This window comes from Mesitornis unicolor, unplaced genomic scaffold, assembly GCF_000695765.1.
Source record: "Mesitornis unicolor isolate BGI_N332 unplaced genomic scaffold, ASM69576v1 scaffold52967, whole genome shotgun sequence".
Taxonomy (NCBI): Eukaryota; Metazoa; Chordata; class Aves; order Mesitornithiformes; family Mesitornithidae; genus Mesitornis; species Mesitornis unicolor.
The window spans coordinates 1-22,151 of record NW_010196790.1 but is presented as its reverse complement, the minus strand read 5'-3'; the positions used below and the strand labels follow the sequence as shown (position 1 = coordinate 22,151).

Sequence of the window (22,151 nt, the reverse complement as noted above, 5' to 3'; positions counted from 1 at the left end):
GTGCAAATACCCCTAACATTCCTTCCAGTAAACATACATAAACATCAATTTTCAGTAAATATTAGTAAATTTCAACCCAGATTTAACAATGAAGAGTTCTCAAAGAGCTTTGATTCCTCTAAGATTCACAGACACAGGACACTGGATAAAAACCTCAGGTGCTAAAATAAGAGCTCTGACTGACAGCAAGAATACTGCACTGACATTAGAAAATCTAACTTCTGACACAGACTCATGGTATGCCATACTTGTAGTTCAAAATTTTAAAGAATGACTTGTTAACGTGTATCTAACAATAGCATTAACAGTAGTTGAATTACTCAAAACAGCTTCTCACTTCAAACATTTTCAAGGACACAAGATTCAACATTTAGTCTTTAGGTAATTATCTTCTACTTGAGATTATGCTTACTGAGAAAGTAAAGACAAAAGTTTCTGTTTCTGCCTTGCAGATATATTTTTTAAAAGAGTAGAACACAAAATTCTGAAATTCTGTACGTACAGACAAACGTGCACAGAGTGCGCTGTCTTTAATTCATTATCATCAAGCATTTGATGATAATGCATCTCTGATTTTTCACATCCTCCGTAGTGCGGGTTATTTACCTGGTGGGGGAATCAGAGGTGGAGCAGTACTGACAGTTGGAGGGGGTGGGAGGAAAGGAGGTGGTGGAAGGTGGGTAGGTGGAGCTCCTGGAGGGAAAAATGGAGGTGGCTTGGTAAAATTGTCTACTTCAGGATTAGATCGTTCTGAAAGAACCTGAAAAATATCAAACTATAGTTACAATTGCTATGTCAAAAGGGCAGAAGATAGGTTTCCTCTCTTTCCAGTTACTACCACAGGAAAGTATTACTTATGCACCTAAAGAGCCATATTCAGATAGTTTTAAGTTCTATCTGTGTTCACTGTCCCGTACTTGCCAAGCACCTCAGAGGGTCTAGAAGCAGCCAATAGGGAACAATGAACATCAGGTTTGAGAGGGAATATAAACCATGTGAATATGGCCATCTTAAATTTATATATAGCAGAAAATATTTTAAAAATCAATAAGAAAAGCATGAAAAAACCCAAGACTTTAAATTGCGAGTTCAGCTGAAAAACACATGGCAGCGTTTTCACTATAAGCACTACAATCCACAATCATTTGTTTAAATTTAACCTAAATTGACATGAAAATGCAGCTAGGGCACCAAGCAACCTTGACTCTTCTCCACAGGTTAAGTCAGGAGAGAAATAGTGTATTCAATCTTAATGAATTTATTTGTTTTCTTAAGATAATCCAAGCCCATAAAGACTAACATAATAAAGACTAATCGTACATTTATGGTAAAATACAATATAATTTAAAAAGTACTATTAACTATTTATTTCCTCACAACTTATTTCTAAAAGTCTGCATTTCTCAAACTGCATACAAAGAAGCTTTCACTTTCGGCATTAGCATCTGGCAGGAATAGGGGAGAAATGGACAGTCAGTTTAAATATTTATCTTTGTCACTTAGTAAACAAAACGTTATCCCATGCAGATCTAGCAGACGCAATGCTGTCTCCTAGACTGTAAACCCGCAATATTGCTCATTTCCTTTCAGTAAGAAGTATACCAAAACATTTATCTTTTGAAATATATCAAATATTTAGTCTTAATACATTTAAATTAACTACCACAACTTGCTTCCTGAACTTAAAGGTACTGCTGTGTTACTCACTCATACACACTGAAATGTTTTAATCACAAGCTATGGGGAAAGTAAAAATGCCTTTTAGTCAATGATAGTGTGCAAATCTGCAGTATAAAACCTGTATGTTGCTGTTTTCGTTAGCACGCCGTCGTCCTTCCACCCTGCTGATAGTGATGGTCTGTCCAATCACATCTATTGCACCAGTTAATCGCCTGCAACACAGGACAAGCCACAATCAACAAGCAGAATTAGAAAAGGGGGGGGAAAGAAAAATAAAAGAAAGAGAAGAAAATCCTATGTATTTCTCTCATTCTAAATGCCAAGTTTCTTCTTCTGCATGAATCATAAAAGACCGTTCCTGAAGAACATTAAATGTGATAAATCTGCTGAACTATGCAAGTGTGTAGAACTAAACAATGCATCAATAAAGACTCTGGTAGGACAAAGGCTGACTTCTCCACATTCTCCTACAAGATAATAAACACTTCTGTCACCAATAATAAAAAAAAAGAAACAATACAGTGAGATCACAAAAAAACTGAGTAGGAAAAGAATATATTAAACAGAAATTCTACAAAAATCTAAAGTTAAATAGGTATAAACTAATAATTAGAAATAATTCCCAAACTGCAAGTAGAAGAGTTAGTAATGGATTTTTAGAGAAAGATTGCCAAAAAAGTGACAAGCATATACATTCTTTTCCTCACAGTTTCTGCCAAACAAAATTTCAAAGACTTCCCATGCAACTGTGTTTGACAGCCCCTGGTAAACTTGCATTTGCACAATCTCTTTTGAATGCACTTTTACTTTTGATCTCCCATGATGAGATCTGTTTCAGCTACTTCATTTGCCCGACAATTGTATTTGGTGCCCAACAGTCCCTGTATTTAATAAATAAATAAATAAAACATAAATCAACCTCCTTGTTCTCTGTCAGTGTAGTATACAGAGTACCTCTTTTGTATCTTCTCTCAGTTGTCTCTTTCCCAAGCTGAACTAGTCCACATCTCTCCTCATATAGAAGTGACTCTGTAACTTACATTATTTATTTCATCTTTTTGTGGACCCTTCCTACCTCTACTATAACTTTTCATGCCTGACATAAACAGGATCACAGATCATATTCAGCCCTCAATGGATCACAACTTAATGTACTACCAGAATGACTTTTTCCATTTTTCTCCTCACTGCTAATGATGACTACCATTCCAGTTTCTTATTTTGGCTAACACTGGAAATAGAACTAACATTTTGGGAAGCAGCAACAGTAATTAAAAGATCACGTTCTCAACGAGTATGGTTATTAATGATTAATTTAAAGAAATGCATCTTATTTAGAAAAATGCAATCTCGAATTTCAATTTTCAGTGATTTCAGTTCACTGTGAACATGTTGTTCAAGTCCATACTGGAGTCAATGTGTGAATTTTAAATGCAAATGTATCTCACTTCAGTTTCCAAACCAGTCAATCAATTAAGCTTATGTCCGTTAAGACTTCAGCTGCTCCTGCTATAAAATTCTTAACTCCCATATGCATATTCACATAGTCTGTTAAGAGAGGTATCTTTAAGCCCCCAAAACCATGTGATATTGTGGTCACACAGTTGTCAACTGCAACTTTTTATTTTTAACTTTTCAAAGCTGATTTAAAATGTTGCACTGTGGGTAAGGACACAATGTCATTCCACTGGACACAAACACTAAAATTTAAAGTGTAATCACTCAAAATATTCAATAAATCAACCATGGGAATATACTGACAGTAAAGAGGGACTCCAAGTGCCAGACCAGAAGATAATATGACAAGGATCTGAACGCCACCTACTAAAATGAAAACCTGGTATCTGTGACAATGGGGAATCAGTATTTGAAGAAAGGAAGAATCTGAAGTACAGTGAACTTTTCTCTTTGCAGCCCCAAAACAAATGAAACCCAGAAAACCAGCTTTATAGACAATTTATAACTTATGCAGATAAGTCATAACTTTATGCAGATAGAACAAAACCTACCTATTTTGCAGCCCACGGTTAATTTCTAGAAGAGGTTAAAAAGTAAGATTCACTCAGGTCAACTCCATTAGAAAATGAAGTACAAAATTACACTGCTAATGGATGAGAGAAACAAAGGTACATCTGTGTCACACCTATATGGGAAACTATAGTAGAGAAAACTGACAATTGTATGAGGTTTAACAAGGCGAAGTGCTGGGTCCTGCACTTCAATCACAACAACCCCATGCAGCACTACAGGCTCTGGGAGGAGTGGCTGGAAAGCTGCCAGGCAGAAAAGGACCTGGGGTTCCTGGTTGACAGTCAATTGAGTATGAACCAGCTGTGTGCCCAGGTGGCCAAGGCAGCCAACAGCATCCTGGCTTGTATCAGAAATAGTGTGGCCAGCAGGACCAGGGAAGTCATCCTTCCCCTGTACTCAGCACTGGCAAGGCTGCGCCTCGAATACTGTGTTCAGTTTTGGGCCCCTCATTACAAGGACATTGAAGCACTGGCAACATTACTGAAACGAACAGGGCTTTCACTTAATTTTTCTAGAGTCTGAAGAGTACATCTATGTTCGCTTATTCTCACTGAGCTGGTGTTCTAGAATTATATTTAATAATGTTTTATATTGGTATGTTCATTGTTCTTCCTAACAGCTGCTAAGAGGTTTAAATTTTGTAATGATGGATGAGTTCAGGAATTTGCCATCATACCTTGAACTTTACAAATTCTCTATTTCCAAGACTGCGATAATGATTTTATTAGGTATGCCACTAAAAGAGCTTGAAATTGAACAAAGGAAAGCATATGTTCAGTTGTAAATGGAGCATAATACCACTGTCAAAACTGTAATATTCACAAAGGCAACCGAGGCATCTTAAGAGTCCAGAATTTAGCAGTTCAGCAGTTCTGTGAAGGGCACATTTGAAGACTCAGATCTTGAGTAAGTCTTGCCAAGTTGGCACATGGGAAATTTCAAAGACTCTCCACCTATTATCTAGCTTACTGATAAGATGTTAAGCAGGCATTACTGGGTTTCTGTCTCAGCACTGTACACAAAGAAAAGAAAGGGCTTGGTTTGTCCCTTACACCATCATGGCACCTGGGATACAGATGCATTCCCAATGGATACAACCAAACATAATGAGGCAACCCATGTGTGTGGGATGCACATGCAGAGTTCATACAAAGTGCAGCTTGAAAGGAACATTCCAGTAACTCAGTGAGTGATTTCACTCTAATTAGAGAATGGTTATTTACGAGCTATTTGCACTATGAATACCACTCTCCATGGAGATTTAATTCAGAAAGGTATCTCAGTCTCATTTGGCAAGATGAGTTCACTGAAGTTCTACAGAGCAAAGAGGAAGGGGGAAGAAAACAAGAAAAAAAAAAACCAAAACCGATTATTTTCCAAATTAATAGCTTCAGAAATCACTTATTGCTACCACAAGTAATGTAAATAATGCACTGCTTTTTGGATACCCCACAGATACACTTCCCAGAATTCAGGAGCAGTCTAAATACTGGATGACAGACTTATAGTCTAGTTTAAGAATTCCAGAATTATAATATACTTTAAAAATTGTATTTAATATGTTCTTGTATTCCTTCTTGTCTTGCTTATGTGTTTTATGCTTTATTTTCCCCCTCTTAAGGACAGCCTCAATGCTGCCGAGTTAACTGATATAATTAAGCAGCAAACAAATTTAATTCAGAAACCACTGATATATGAAATAAGACATTTTTTCAAAACAGTATCTGAGTTTTCATTGTTTAGTCTCACAAGGCTAGTTCATGAAACAAGAGAAACCTGTATTTTTTCACAGTAATGTCATATCGCAAATCTATTTTCTATAAAAATTCTGTTTGCAGAAAGGCCCAAGCACAGAGAAAGCTGATAAACAGCTCATTGTTTTGACAGGCTAAGTTCTCTGAAAGCAAAATTCATTTAAATGCAATATGCTTTTTTGGGTTATTACTAATGAGTACAAATGGAAGTTAGAAAACTAAGAGCTTTTGACAGAACAAAGTTTTGTGATGGAGACCTGTTATAGCTATTACTGGGATGAGAAAATACCAGTTATTGCATCTAGCATATAAATGAAACTTCTGCTTATTTCTCTGCTACAAAAGAAACACTATCTCCCAGTCCTTGAAAAATGACACTGGTCTAAAAGCCAGTAAGATATCTCCATGACCTGGCAGGTTTAAAATATGTCAAATCTTCTTTGTGTTCCAGAAAGCAGCATACTCAAAAAGAGATACCTTCAGGTTTTTACCCTAATTGTTACTATGCACACAATGAATCTTTAACTACCTCTAGAGAAAAAACATTTTATTTTAGATCACATTGTATATGATGTGCATTTACTAAACCATCTCCATTACATTCTAACTCCTCCTTCAGAATGAGACATCACTTTGTGCTATTCAACAGCCCTAAGTATCACAGAATCAAAACAAGAGGTTCAGGTGTCACTTCTAAAGAACAGCTCAGCTATGATAAGACAGCCACTGTTGTTAAATGTAAGCAAAATCTCTCGCACAGATACACTGTATGAACAAACACTGATTTTTTCTTTGCGTGAAGCACTTAGGATGTAATTCTAGTGAAGTAGTAACTTTTATTTACAATAATTCTGTTTCTATTTTATAAGCTACAACCGCCATATTGGTAATGAGTAATATTCTTGCTAGGCCTCAGAGACATTTTTTGTTTGAGAATTTCAACTACAATCATGTGCAAACACTACCGTAGTCAAACTAAAAAGGTAAAAACAGTAAGCAGAAAATTACACAGTCTGTCCTCAGACTCCTCACTAAAAAGAAACACGTTCTGCAATATCTACGTGTAAAATCATCCACAAAGTGATGTTGCAGCCCTGACTAGTAAATGGGGAATTACAATGTTAAATTAGGATAATATCTTTATATTTCCCCCCCTCTTACCTTCATTTGGGTGATTTGTCCCTCCTATATTGTTCCTGACACTTTCTGATGCCTGAACTGGCTTTTTCGTCACTTCCTCTGTAACTGAAAAGAGGTACTGCTTCCGGTGAGATAAAATGCCTAGGTCTTTTGTTGTGTCTCTATCTTTTCTGCTTCTTGAGTTCCTGTTCTCCTTATGCCCAGCTCCTCACCAATCCCCACACCAATGCTGCTATAGCCAGCTCCATCACTTTTCCCCTCCCTTTCCCCAAATGTATCAACTACAGCTAAAAGGTGAGAGAAGTTTTACTGCTACATGAGAAATGCTTCCAGCAGTTTCACAACAAAGCTACTGCAAATGCCTCATAGCATAAAGGCTATTATTTTAAATTTTCAAAGAGCTGGATTGCTAAAAAATTTCAAAATCAACTCTTTAACCAAAGTAAAAGTTTAATCCCATAAAACACTGCCTGGTTATAAAGAAATTAGTAATACAGGTTTTTATAAACAGAAAATAGTAGCTGCCTTCTGGAGAAATCATTCAAGTAGAACTATTTATAATCCATGCAGTTAAGACATACCCATTCACTGAGCTACTCTCAGTTTTTTGAGCATACAATTTTCTTTCAAAAGAAAGACTTCTTTCTGACCACTTTGCAGAAATACCTTTTTCTTTACACATGAATTTATTTTAAGCAAATGTATCCAAAGGAGCAGATATTAAGTATGGAAATAAGTCAGTTTTGCCATTGTAACAAATTACTATTAGAGTATTCACACTAAATGTACATAAAACAACCTATCCTAACCACCAGAATGCACGGGTGATACAACTGGAAATGTACCATTTTCTTTCCTCTTTGTCTATAAAACAGACAAACTTCACTTACTGGCTTCCCATTCTTAAAGATATATGGGTTTCCCAATCTTTGCTAAGGTAAACTTAATTCCTAGAGGAAACAGACATCTATTAAGTTTCTCAGGAAAGCTCTGAGTAATGATCACTTAAACTTGGGATTGCTAACTTCAGGCATTAAAAAACCAGTATCGCATAAAAATATGATATAAAGACATCTATAGTAAGACAGATTTATCTTAGCAAGAGCATACAACAACGAATTTACTTACGAAGCTCACACCAAGCACATGTAGGACCTTACTGTATTAAGCTTTCTTACAACAAAACACTAATTTAACAGAATCACAGATTTTTTTTCCCACAACTTTAAGTGTAACTACATTTTAATATCTTGGTCATTAACTACTTTCTAAAGTAGTTCAGAGATTCTCTGTCCACCAATGAGATGCATAAAGAATTGAAATCCTATAACAAAACCCATACTAGATACAAATTTGGAATCTTTACCCTGTGAACAGTACATTCCATTTTGAGAACTTTGTTACAAGAACATCACACATCAGAAGGAATTCAGAAAAGTAAAAAAAAAATAAATATAATAATTACAGGGTTGGTGCAAAATTTGGAAGACTTTTACTAGTTTTTAGACAAAGAAAAATGGAAAAAAAACCCCACAAAAATCTACCAAAATTGGAAGAGTATATCCTGGTAGCTCAGAGAAGAATTTACACTACCAGGACGAGTAACCTAGGAGTGAAAGAAAAATGTAGGCAAAGTATCAAGCAAGACTTTTTTTTGTTCCACCCAAGAGAAATATGATTAAGTGTTGAACTGAATCTTAAAGGATGGAATAACTGAACATAACTGAACCTCTGAATCAGTCATGGTACTTATGGATGCAGCAATAAAGACAAGTCATAGATGCCAATCTAAGTATTGATAAGGAAAGCATACAACCTGCTCTACCTCTCTTACCATCACTTATAATACCCTATGCAGCGCTACAGGCTTGGGGATGAGTGACTAGAAAGATGCCAGGCAGAAAAGGACTTGGGAGTGTTTGTGGACAGCAGGATGACCATGAACCAGCACTGTGCCCTTGCGGCCAAGAAGGCCAATGGCATCCTGGGGTGTATTAGAAGGGGTGTGGTGAGTAGGTCGAGAGAGGTTCTCCTTCCCCTCTACTCTGCCCTGGTGAGACCACATCTGGAATATTGTGTTCAGTTCTGGGCCCCTCAGTTCAAGAAGGACAGGGAGTTGCTTGAAAGAGTCCAGCGCAGGGCCACAAGGACGATTGAGGGAGTGGAGCATCTCCCTTACGAGGAGCAGCTGAGGGAGCTGGGTCTCTTTAGCTTGGAGAAGAGGAGACTGAGGGGTGACCTCATTCATGTTTATAAATTTGTATAAGGGCGAGTGTCAGGAGGAAGGAGCCAGGCTCTTCTCTCTGATGTCCAATGACAGGACAAGGGGCAATGTGTGCAAGCTGGAACATAGGAGGTTCCATGAGAACATGAGGAAAAACTTTTTTACTGTGAGGGTGACAGAGCACTGGAACAGGCTGCCCAGAGAGGTTGTGAAGTCTCCTTCTCTGGAGACATTCAAAACCTGCCTGGACGCATTCCTGTGTGACCTAGTCTAGGTGATCCTGCTCTGGCAGGGGGTTTGGACTGGGTGATCTTTCGAGGTCCCTTCCAACTCCTACCATTCTGTAATTCTGTGAGTACAATGGCTTTTCATTTGCACAAAATCAAAACTCCTAAACAGGATCACTTGATAACTGAAGTAAAGCAGCAGCATGGATTCATCCTAAGTCAAGTGACAGGTAGCAAGCAGCAGTAGCTTAGATACAAAGGACATAACTTCTTAAAGCCTGGGGCTGGAAGAAGGAGAGGAAGAAATCCTAGTGAGGAAATATCTCATTTCAGAGAAAGTATAATAAAATAGTCAGATAGGGAGAAGCTAAAGGTATGTCACAGGTCAGACTGGGTTACAGGAATTCTTCCAGCTGCTGAAGTCACAGCTGTCTGATTCCATCTGGTTTAAATGAAAAGGTGAGTCAGCTGATACCCATAAAGACACTAGCTAGAAACATTTTGTTGATCAATCTAATTCTACACAAAAAACACGGCGTCATACATCAACACCTGGATTTTTATAGCTGCTTTGGTATTTGGCCCTGCTGTTTTTGCTCCCCTTCCCTTCTACTTTCTCTTTCCTGAACAGTCAAGAAGATAGTACAGCATTCATGCGGTGACTGAAGGCTAGAAGTGATCAGGATCACTCTTCCTCTCATTTCCACCTGTTACAGAAGCATATTTTTGTTTCTTCCTACAAAAACCATGAACTTCAAATATACAGAGATAACAGCATAAAAAGTTACTGTGTTACAACTAACTGACCTGTTTGTTGGAATTCCTGATTTGAGTAAGGCAGGAGGAGATGTGAAATCAGCTTTGGTCGACTGCACTGTCAACTCTTTCTCCAAATTTCCAGTTCTGCCCTGCTGTACCTTCAAAATAATGTTTCATCATTAGTTTAACCTCAGAAGTGTAGTAGCCTCAACATAGCGCATAGCTATGAAAACATAGCACAAAAAAGAAAGTACGTCCAACTTTAATCATATTTTTATAAAACTGTCACCTTTGAACAGCTAGTAAAATTCCATCTTGTTAAAGGCTATATTACTTAAGTACTGTGTTTAATTTATATATGAAGCAATATGCCAGAGAACAAACTATTACAGAAGATTAAACAGTCTCCAAGCATTTGATTTGGATGTGAATAGACCAAACGGATTTTCTTGTAGAATCTCCTGTATGAAAAAAATATCTTAATTTTTAAAAGCAGCAAACTTAATAAAAAAATAAAAAAACCTTCATAATCTTAACCACAGAGATCTCTAAGAAGTCTGCTACCCAACAACAAACCATGAGACAAGAAACTGAGTGGATCCTCAGTCTGCCTCACTGACCATGAGATCTAGTAACCACTTAATTTCCAAGTCATACCAGGAAGTCACCTCATACTCAAAGTAATACAAACTCTAGAAGATTTTTCATTAGCTCAGATTGAATACTTCAAAAACATACTGCTGTTTCTGAAGTACTGCAATATTCCAGAGACACATTATTAAAGCTATGCAAGATTTTTCATGCAAGCACGCCATGTATTGTTTAACTTCAGCAGCATATTACACATGAAAGAAAAACCTACATGGGTTATCATTAAAGAGAACTCTGTACTGATTCAGTTTTTAAAGACACTCCCACTGTACCAACCACATAGCTACATCGCTCTACATAGCTAGATCACTCACGGTATAACATCACATAGGCTGTGATCTCACAGCTTTTTGTAGGCAAATGAACTACTAAGCTTTTGCAGCATCTTATTTCTAAAAACATGCACCTCTTTCCCAGGTGCACAAAAATACACATAAATAGTTAAAGATTTGTTAAAAACTGAATTAAAAACTTTAGTATCCAGAAATAAGGAAAAAAAAAACCCAAACCAAAAACCAAAAACTGAATAGGTTTGGTTTAAGTATTTATCTGAAAAAAATGTGTAAGACTTCTAATAATTAATGAGCAACAGGAAAATGCAGGAGACAAACTCTTGCCAGTTACAGGAGATTAATCCAAACATATCATGTAAATTACAAGAAACTTAGTATTTCAGAAGAGTAGGGAAAAAGTTAATGAAATTATTTAATAATTGTACAACACATGACAAACTCTTACAATACAATTATTATCTGTAGTGTTTGATCACTGGATCCCCAGAAAGTCAATACTGAGCTACAGATAGCAGCAGCTTTGGTTTGGAATATTTATTCTTCTTCCTTCAAGACAACAGTTCAGAGAAATTTGAGAGTGTAGTCAGCTGCAAATTGTAACCCCCATTAATCACCATTTCGACCACTTGGTAACACTATTACAATGATAACTGAGGAAGGCAAAAAGCCCCAGGGAGCTTCTGATCTGTTCTTGCTAAGATAAAGTCAAAAGACCTGATACCCTCAAGTAGTATATGAGGGGAAACAAAAATATGTCTGCAATTGATACTTTTGTCACAGGAGTACACAGAAGCAAGCAACAAACAGTTCCAAGTCAGTTTAATGACAATTCGAGAACAAAAATGACTGCATACTGAAAATAAGCAAAATAAGTAACTTTTGTATTTTAATTTTATCTCTAGTATCAAAGGAAAGAGTAAATGAGAAAACGAGAAGTTGGAAAAAAAAAATGTTCAATCCTTAAGATACGGCCTGTCATATAGATTTTTCTGCACTCTGAAAATCAGCATTTGAGAACGGAAAAGTATACATAACTTGATTTATTGCCATCTAATCCCAAAAGGACAATAGAAAAATATGGAAGATTGATTTTCATGTCTCAGAGTTGCCAAAGATAAGTGTTACAAATCAGAGTAAGAGCTACAAGGCCACAGGAAAAATAAACATGCCATAACCTACAAACGCTTCCCCAGCATATCTGCACAAATTCTTTAATCTCCACAACCAAATGCACCAAACTAAAAATAAACCAACACATAGAGAAAATTTAGTTTCACTAGGAAATTTGTTAGTTCACCAGGCCACTAACTCACATGCTTGCAGAAGGGTGATGAACAAAGCAACATGTCTTAATCAGCATGTTGTGACATATGCAGAAAGTCACTGATGTAAGATGAGAGTCTGAAATAAGGGCTATGTCCATTTCAGTTGTTCTTCTATCAGTCTGTGGCGGTATGGGAAGCAATACTCAACAAAAATGAGAGCAACCAACAAAAGTTTACTAAAATTCACCTTAAAAAGATGGTATCTGCCATCGAGAATCTCTGCACCTGGTCTTACTTCCATAGCATTGTCTTCAGCCTAAGTTAAATAACACATTGCCCATTAAGATATCATACAGCTCTTAAGTGATGGGCCACAATCTGAACAATGGTACAGATGCAATCTAGCTGTAGCTAGTCTGTCACAACACCCACACAAACTGCCAGTGAAGCAACACAGGAACATTCTAGGCTCAGGGTGGGGAGTCAGGTACAAACTCTAACAAATGCACTGAATTGGGCAGAACAAGCTTACAACACACAAACAGCTTTACAGGGAAATAAAGCATGTAGAATACCACAAAAGTGGTACTAATTACCGTAATTTTATTTGTGGTTGAGGTAACTGGTAAAATTTCAAGACCCATTCGTATTCTCTTTTGTTTTTCACAGTAAGCTTTCCAGGTATCTTCATTGAACCCATAGTTGAAATAATCAGAGAGATCAGCCCCTTTAAACAGAAAAGCATAGTTCTTTTCAGGACATTATACAGTTCATCTTTTCTTCACTGAACATACATACAACTCTACTTATAACACCAAAACGGAATAGCCACCAATCTAAAAAACATACTACTGACATGTACAGTACAGTTTTAGATCAGTAAACACATGGCTAGGACTATAAAAACAGGCAGAAAAAGTATTTTGCCTAGCAACCTGTCTGAGAGATCAAGAGTAGATATCATAGGATATTCTAATCCTTTTATCTTTACAATAGGATAAATTTAAGATCTACAGGTTTGCTGTATGTTCAGTGAAGAACCACTCCATTTTGCTTGTTCTGTATTTGACTCCTGGTTTTGTTTTGACTCCTGGTTTCATTTGATGCCATGAAGTATTTTTTACTGTAAGAGAGATACCAGCTGTAACTTAAGTGCACAGAATGTATTTCAAACAGCTAAGAGTTCAAACACCAGAATATTATCAAAGGCTTCTTTCTGCATTTTGTAGACACTATCCGCATTGCCAAAGCAATATACAAACACTAGAAAAAAAACCTATACACAGCAGCAAGATATACGGCCACTAAAAAAAACAAACCAAAACAACCAATGCTGGTATTAAGACAAGTCTGGCCAAAACACTTGAATCAACCAGACAATACACACAGCAGACTTATGGGAAGCCTATGTGGTACCAGCTTCTTCCTCAAAGCTTATGGGCATCTATGTGTGAACACAAAGAAGCACAGGCAGCTACATTTCACCATTTTTCATGCTCAAAACTCCTAGAACTATTTTCCATTCTGCTCTATCTTCTGTCCCATTGCACAGAATGGCAGTAATCTCCACAGAAACACAGGTTTCCAACGAGAGTTCAGAATATGTGTGTATTTAAAAAAAAAAAGGTAAGTCCCACAGTCTCTTTTTGCTGACAGATGTGCAGGATATACACTAAGAAACATGACACCCCCACACACTGTGGCACAGCACAAAGGCAACACATAACTTAGCTGCTTTTTCCAAATTAATAATTTACAGTATATCTTCTAGTTGTAGGGTAGATAACATCTATAAGCAGTAAATAGGTATTATTATTAAAATAACTTACTTGAATACCTACATATCAGTTAATGTAAACCACAGTATTACCTGGCTTTCTCCAAGGTTTATCTTCAAAAGAATCTAAATCTACTTCCAGAAGCGGCACACCATTAATACTCCCTGGTGCATCCAGATCCACCCCTTTAACTTTCGCACCTGTGAAGAAATGAGAAAGTTACAGCCTTCTGTCTCTACCAAAGAGTTTTAACAGTTGTAACATACTTAAAATAGAAATAAGTCAGACTTAAATTCATCAGTGAGTTTTGGAAGTGAAAATTAATTACTTAATCCAAAACAATCAAACACTTCTTGCATTTTTACTAACGATTCTGTGTAACTTTTCTTACCAGAAGATCCAAAAGTTCGTCCTCCTGTCTTAATATTGAGATTTACAGGTGTAGCTCCATAACTTAAAGAAATTAAGAAAATTAAATTAGACAGAGAAAACTCTAAAACAGAAGAAAACACAAAACAAGAGTTAGCTAGATCCAGAAACAAACTGGACCCAGGCTCATCGCCATCCCGAATCTCTAGCTTTCCAAGCTGGTAACACTGTAAAAGTAAAGAGATCAGCCTAGGAGGAAAAGAGTATACCTTTCTATGCTCAGTAGCAACTTCTCCAACTAATTAACAGTTGTCAAGCAAGTCCCAGTCACTCTTCCTGAGTTGAAAGGATAAAGACCTTGACAGAAAAAAAGAATGGACAGAACCAGAAGAAGAGAGAAAGGAAAAATGCAGTTCATTTAGGAATACAGATGACACTCTGGGGATCAGGGTAAAAACAAAATAAGAAAAGAAAGGGTTTAGACCAATCCATTTCTCTTTTCATAATTATTCCATTTAATTCATACAGAAATGGAAATAAAAGCATTTCTCTGCAATGACCGAAAGGCCATCTGTTTCACTGTACTTCTAGCAATCACTCGTTCTTGTAACCAACAGAAAAGTATGTAACATTTCACTTCCTAAAATACTTGAGAGCTTTCTTCCTTAAAAATGCACCCAGAAATCTAGGTACTGAACTGATTTAACTCCCTTAGGTATTACAGGATTGGTCATCTGAAACATTAAGAGCTAGCTTTCACTACACATTTGCATTGATCCTCACAGATGTTATCAATCCATAAACATAACAAGATTAGCGTAGAGCTAGAAGACAATATGTAGTTTATAGCATCACAGTTCTAGATTTAATACAAGTGTTAGAACAGTATAAAACAACATAAAGCTTTTAACCTTCAGATCTGCCATGCTGTACTTGGCAATGACTTTGTCAAACTAATCCTTTGGGGTTTTTTTAAACAGCAGTTGACTACTATACAAAAAGTCATTTAATCCTATATAAGGAACTTGTTACACTGAAGTTAAATGAAGAGAAAGTTGAGTTTGTTTTAGATCACTGCCCTTCCATGAACTTTCAGTCCAATTAGCCCAGGAAAAACAAATTTCAGAAAACAACCATTTCTACATAAAACTTTCTACTCTAACTAGATTTAGGATCATCTGGTCATTGTTTTCTCTATTCATGGAAAGAGCACCAGCAAATCCACTCAGAATATAAATCTAGTTTTGCTTTAGTCTCAAAATTTGAGGTCACTGCCTACACCAGGAGCATACTGCAACTTACTGAAAACAAATAAAGAACTGAAAGAATTGCTATTTTTATATTACATTCACTTACACAGTTAAGTTTAGGACATGGAATACTAAAAGTTTTAAAATCCTATGTTTCAAAAATAATAAATCGCCTGCATTCTAAAGTTAAGAACACAAAAATATACATGAGTCAGACGTACCTGAAGACCTGTCATAACTCTATTAAGAAATTATGCCCTAGTAACTATGGTTTTAATAAGCATAAAAAATTAGGATTGCCAAGACAAACAAGGAAAACACTTCCCTCAGAAAACTTCCATGCAATGAAAAAACAGCATTTCATAATTTTGGGTAAAATTAACACCGTTCAAAAATGCTCAGTGACAACCAAGCCCTTTATCACAAGAAAAAGAAATATGGGCCAATAACAATAGCAATGTATTTCTTGTATCATATAAATGTTTAAGCCATGATCTTGAGAAATTATCTCCAAAGATTGGCAGCTCCATCCTTTAAAATCTTATTTAAGAAAATCAATACGAATTGGAAGTATAGAGGTCTGATTAGAACTGTATCCACTACAAACAGGACCAAGGACAAATGTTTCTAATGTTCTCTGTGCTTACCAGTCTACCATTTGCAACAAAAATTTCACCATCACAATGACCCTAAAAATGCTATGTAACATAGTCATTTCAGAATAAAGAAACCAACTCTCTACTTTACAAACTTAATACAATTATTTCCCAAAACCTGAAACAAAATCCAACTCATACAGCAGCTCAAGATACTTCATCGATTTCATTTCACATTTTTTGTTTTCAAGTTACTGTATAATTAAAAACACTGTTAAAGAGCAAGACTAACTGTGCATACAATTTGACACTGACGAGTATTAAAGAGCCTGCATTAATAATTAAATGTAATCTTGAAAGTTCACCCAGTTAACGTTTGCAAAGAACTTACCCATACGGAGCTGGTGGAGCTCCTGTTTTAATATCCCCTATGGTGACTTGGACATCATCTTCATCATCATCACTATCGCTATCACTGTCAGCCTCAGCCTCTGCCACCTTCTACGAAAGAAAAAGTCACTGCTTAGACAAAAAGCAGTCATTTATATTTACAACGGAAAAAATAATCCAGACAAAACAATCTATTCTAGAAATTTTTGAAAGAAGAAAATTCTTCTTTTCCTAGACCTCAAAATTGAGTAGCATTAACAGTCAATTTTGAAGGCTCATCTGCTGAAATGCTACAAGTATCTGAAACATCTGGATCAAAATAGGGAAGTATCTTTAATGCTAAGCTTCTGTTTCTGAAACACAACATATCCTAAATAAGCATTAAATGGTTTCCAATATCTAGTATCCTTCTTCCCTCTTATCTAGGTCATAAACACCAGTTCTACTCTTATCTTGTCACTCAGGAACAAACTTAAAGACATGCAAGAATAGCTTCTTGCCATCCTCAATTACATATCCAGAGTAACTCAAATAAATATTTTTCCAGTTGTAGATAAACACTGCCCTTTAGATAAATCAATTCAGTTCCTAACATCAGTAAACTATATAAAATACTTGAGATCTTTCAGTGAACAGGCTGAAAAAAACAGAAGAGCACACTGCAAGCTGTTCTGTCCCATAGCATTCAAGCTTGCTGGTAAACAAAAACAGTCATGCTAATTCATATCAAGAGTCATCCAGTCCAGTGTTTCAGGTTTGTTTGGTGTTTTGCTTTGTTTTCCACCCCTCCCTGAGACCACAGGGGAGAGAAAAAACAGGGCAAACACAAATGATGCTCCTCCCTAATACTCCTTCAGCTGTTGATTATTATCAATTTCCTAAGCCAGCGATGGTTTGTCTATTTAGTAACCCCCAAAGGATCTTGCTCTTAAGTACTTGCCCAGACTTCCCTTGGATTCACACAACTCTCAGCACTGACACAACCCTCTTTGGCACCAAGTTCCATAGCAATGTCTACTGCATGAAGAGTCAAGCCCTTTTATTTGTTTTCATCCAGGCTCCTACAATTTTCAAACTCTCATATGGAAGGGACTGTGAGGAGTCAATCCTTATTTATAGTCTCCATACATTATTTTGTTCCCAAGGCTTAACTGCTTTTCAGACTCCAGACAAGTATTTAACCATCATTTTCATGGATGTTTCTACATAACTTAGTGTGTCCCTCCTAAGTGGTAATGATCAGCTCAGAGACTACCATTTCATTTGTAAACCTGGTTCTACTCCCATGAACATTGTTTTTCTTTTCCTATACAGAATTTCAATAACCATTTATTAACCACACAGTTCTTCACAGACAGTCCTTGCTCTTACTATTTTGAATAGCTTCGTAACATCAGAAAACTTGTGATACCACAACTTACCCCTTTTCCAAGTAATTTATAAACACATTAAACAGCACAGGTTATGCCCAACATTCCAGAGGATCCCCACTGGAGGTGACCTTCCTTCACTGTGAAAACAGAACCTTTACTTCTATGCTCTGTTTTCTGTGCTTCACATATCTATTATCCATGTGGGACTCTTATCCTATAGCCGCTTAGTTTTCTCAATATTCTTTGGTGACAAACTTCTTCAAAAACTTGGTGGAATCCAAGTGAATTTTATCAACCAGATCACCCTTATCCACGTACTTGTCGAATTCTTCAGCAAGAGGATGAACATACCAAAGCCATGTTGACTCTGCTCAGGTAGCCTGCAGTTATCCAAGCACAGCTGAGCTCCAGCCCTTATCTACTATAGCATTTATTAACTTGCCTGGTACTAAAATTAAGACAAAAATAAGCAGCTGCACAGAAGATAACATGTTGAAGTGCAGTTCATCCTTGGCATACAACATTAATATATCTTACATAACGATAAAGAGTCTCACCAAGGGGTGGGGAAAGTCTAGATCAGCATAGATATTCTGTAAATGACAGCTAAAGACGGACAAGAGTCTTTCAATGCCCCACTGCTGAAAAGTGTAATTTCACCACTCTCTCACACACCAGGCAACCCACACAGTACAGAGCCTTTACAAACAAATCAAACAGAAAAAAAATTGTCTGGAGCATGCACCTTTCCAACTAAAGCCAATTTCACTTATAAACCATGGCTTCTTAGTTCCCTTCTCACAGAACCAGTCACCTTTTCTTCATTCAACCAACTCGAACACCATCCATTTTTCCTGGTTGCTGCTGACCCTTCATGTGCATCTTTTCCCATAGAGTTTTTAATTTTAAGGAGATGTTCTAATTATATCCTAACAATGCTACGTTGTATATAGGTGAAAAATACAAAGATATGCAAGTACAAGGAAACAGCATCAATGAGATTTTTCAGAAATATTTCAAAATCAGAAAGTCCAAAAAAGTATACGATTGTCTCCTTGTACCTAACATTAAATCTACTGCCCACTTACAGTATTAGCATCAGCACAAAAAGCCTTTGGTGTACTTACAATAAAGAGCTTTTCAACAGCTGAAATAAGTTTTAAGTTTTTCTTCCCCAAACTTCAAATAAGTTGCAGTATCTTTCATAAATATTCGACTTACTGAAAAATTAAACTTTTGAGAGAGACCAGTCCTTAAAACTTGCACAAATGCTATGATCCTAGTTTCTGCATCACTTAAGAGAATTCTTGCAAGACAGAAGCTTTTTTAGCCCAGTGAAGTAAAATTACATTTTTTTCATAGAACAGATTTCAACTGTTCCCATTTACGGTACGCTGAGGCCTTCTGACAATGCTGCAACTGTAAATTTCATTTCCTGGTCCTTTCCTTCATCATACTACCACTGAAGCTGTAAGCCATACTGAACATTGAAGATTACTACGTTGCCTCTGAAAGGCACGTGTAATTCATCTCTTGTTCCATACTTTCACACAGTTTTGCAAATGTTTATTGTTTACCACATTCAAAAAACAAAAGTGATCAGAGGACTTTATTTTTCTACCAGTGAGGAAAAATAGAGAGAATATCATTTTCAAAAGGAAGTCTTTGAGAAAAGACAGCAGTGTCTTCCCCAAAAATCCTGGAAGTACTATTCATTTATTTTCTGTAAGTTAGAGTTTAAAAATTGGACTGCAGCTGGAAATCGGATTTCCCAATTTATTAATTCCTACAGTTTCTGCAAATAGTGTCAAACATTTTTCAGAAGAAAAAAAAAATCAAGGGCATACATTTACACATTAATTTAATTAACTGTAAGTCCTAGCCAAATTACAACTACCCAATAGATCAAAACAAATTAAAGCAGTATTTCAAAAACACATTTAAAGCTACCTTTTTCACAACGCCATTTTCTGCAGCTTCCTCTTCATTTCCAGGTGGGGGTGGAGCACTTAAACAAAAACAAACAGGAAAAGATGAAACTCGGCATTAAGTACATAGTATTTCACACTTTTTTCAGCTAATGACAAAAAAAACCTCGCTACATCATTCCAGAGAAGACCCAAAGCTTCAGCTATCTTCCACATTAATTAAAAAAGATTAATTTAGCCATTTAGAAACAATATTCTTTCACTGCAAAGAAATTTCTGAAATGGAGTAAACAACTGCCAATTTTTATTGATTAGAATGACTTTGATCCTGTTGTCTGTTGGCAAAATACTCACTCACAGGCACTGTACCAAAACCCAACACAGCCCAGGTATGGTCCACAGATTCAAGCTTGACTGTTTCACTTCAACACTCAGTAAAATGACAGACTGCCTACAGAACCTGAATAAAACCTCACAATTTTCATGTATACAAAGAATGCCAAAACTGAGAAACCAGAGACCAAAACTTTTAACAGGTAAACTGTCACCACACTTTCAGAGTTCCAAACACAACCCATAAGATGCATAAACTACCATTTGTTATGCTTTTTAGTCCATAACTACATATTGAGGCAGCCAAATGCCAAGCAAGACCAGAAACTGGAGTAAAACACAACTGCTGCCATGCAAATAATTTTCTTAACCAACAGTAACACTGACAAAATGTGCCAGGTCAAGAAAAGGTAACTGAACTCAAGGAATCACCTGATACGGAATAGCTTCCAAATAAAGAGCAAATTAATAATTAGAATTCTTTGCCCTGGAAAAGAGATGATTCAAGATGAATGCAAGAGAGGTCTAGAAAAGTGTTAAGCGACACAGAAAACGTGACAGGACACAACTCTGTTTCTTATGCTGTAAGAACTAAGGGGAATCAGATAATTGCATCTAATAGCTGCTTCAAAATGATACCATATGTAGTCAAGTGGTGGAGGTCATTACTGCTGTACCACACAGTGCCTGTCAAACATTGACATCAGTTCAAAAAAAGCAACTGAGCAAGCTTACAGACAAGAAACCCACCAAGGGTAACTAAAATCAAGAGTTCTCATTGAAAAAAAATCTTGACTGGAAGCATTTATAGAAACTAACAAGGTATGTTTTCTTGTATTAGCCTCCCTTTTATTTATCTTAGCAATCAACAATTTCCATAGTTTATCAATTATGAAACCTCCTTCATTCAGTACAAGAGACGGATTCATATTTCCAGTCAGTTCTTACTACCAATCACCATCAACTTAACTAGATTTTCAAAGGAACATCTTTGTGCTTTCTCTCATACAGTTTCTTATAACACAGGCTCTGTCAAATGCTTCTTAAGCTTTTTCCAACTTTCCCTCAAATACTCTCTTACTAATAAATAAACCAATCCCAAAATGCTAAGCAGATGTGTTATGGGACCTGCACATCGAAGTAGCTGGTAATCTTCCACTGTTTCTTTGTATTCCTTGTAACTATGCTCTTTGAGACACAGGCTGTCTTTTGATTTCTGGATTATCTAGAACAAATGAAGTCTTCATTGATTACTAAGACTGCAAAGTACAATAAAATAAATAAACAGAAAGAAAAGACCTGTTGGCATTTTGTGAGGAGCTATTGCTGTCCATACAGTTAACATTTAAAACAGCTTTCATACTCAAGTGTATAAATTCCACAAGTAAAACTATTTCACAGAAAAGCCAAGTCATTCCAGCAGATCAAACATACTACCTTAAAGAGATTTTCAAAGACACCAGTGTGTGTTCAGGCACTAAGGACCTTTAGGCAGCTGGGAAGTAGAATGTAACGAACATAACTTTTATACAGCCATGTTACAAGACATACAGTTGTCAAGATACTCACCTAGCTTTTTCTTCCTCTGGTTTCTCTGCTTCATTTTCATCTACGGCAAGAGAAAAGAAACACGCAGTTCAGAATGAAACCCTCTGAATACCAACCATTACTGATATCATGCCATGCAGACTATTATGCAACTCCTCAGTTTACTGTCCAGTAACCCTTGAGACACTGAAATCAGTGAGCAGACCCCTGAGCAACTTGCAGTGCTCCATACTGACAGGTCCATCACACGGGTAGGATTTAGTTAACAGGTTTTGTTATGATCTGAACGTAAAGAAAGTCCTAAAAGTTGTAAAGAAACTTTTTGCCTAAAAGGTTAAGGCTGGTTCAGAACTTCAACGCTGTGAACCCGGGCAGGGGGGTACTGGGGAAAGGCTGGGCTGCCCCAGTTCTGCGTGTGGAGCAGGAGTGCCATGCGGGCCTCCGGCCGCGGAGGCCCTGCACGCCTCGGCCTGCGCGACCGCGACCAGTGCAGAACAGGGCAGAGGGGCCGGGAGACCTTCAGCCCCTCAGAGACCAGTAGCCGAGCACCGGCGAGAGAAGG

General features: G+C 36.9%; 1 protein-coding gene across 1 annotated transcript; it reads right to left on the bottom strand.

The window, feature by feature from the left end:
* Positions 1-598: 598 nt before the first annotated feature.
* Positions 599-21,648, bottom strand: LOC104533617 (pre-mRNA 3'-end-processing factor FIP1-like; the record flags this gene model as incomplete). Its single annotated transcript, XM_010188588.1, has 9 exons — positions 599-760; positions 1,799-1,892; positions 9,864-9,973; positions 12,621-12,751; positions 13,895-14,002; positions 14,194-14,255; positions 16,409-16,518; positions 19,731-19,788; positions 21,611-21,648. Coding segments are annotated over 9 exons (873 nt in total), but the record flags the coding sequence as incomplete, so codon positions are not given.
* Positions 21,649-22,151: the final 503 nt, after the last annotated feature.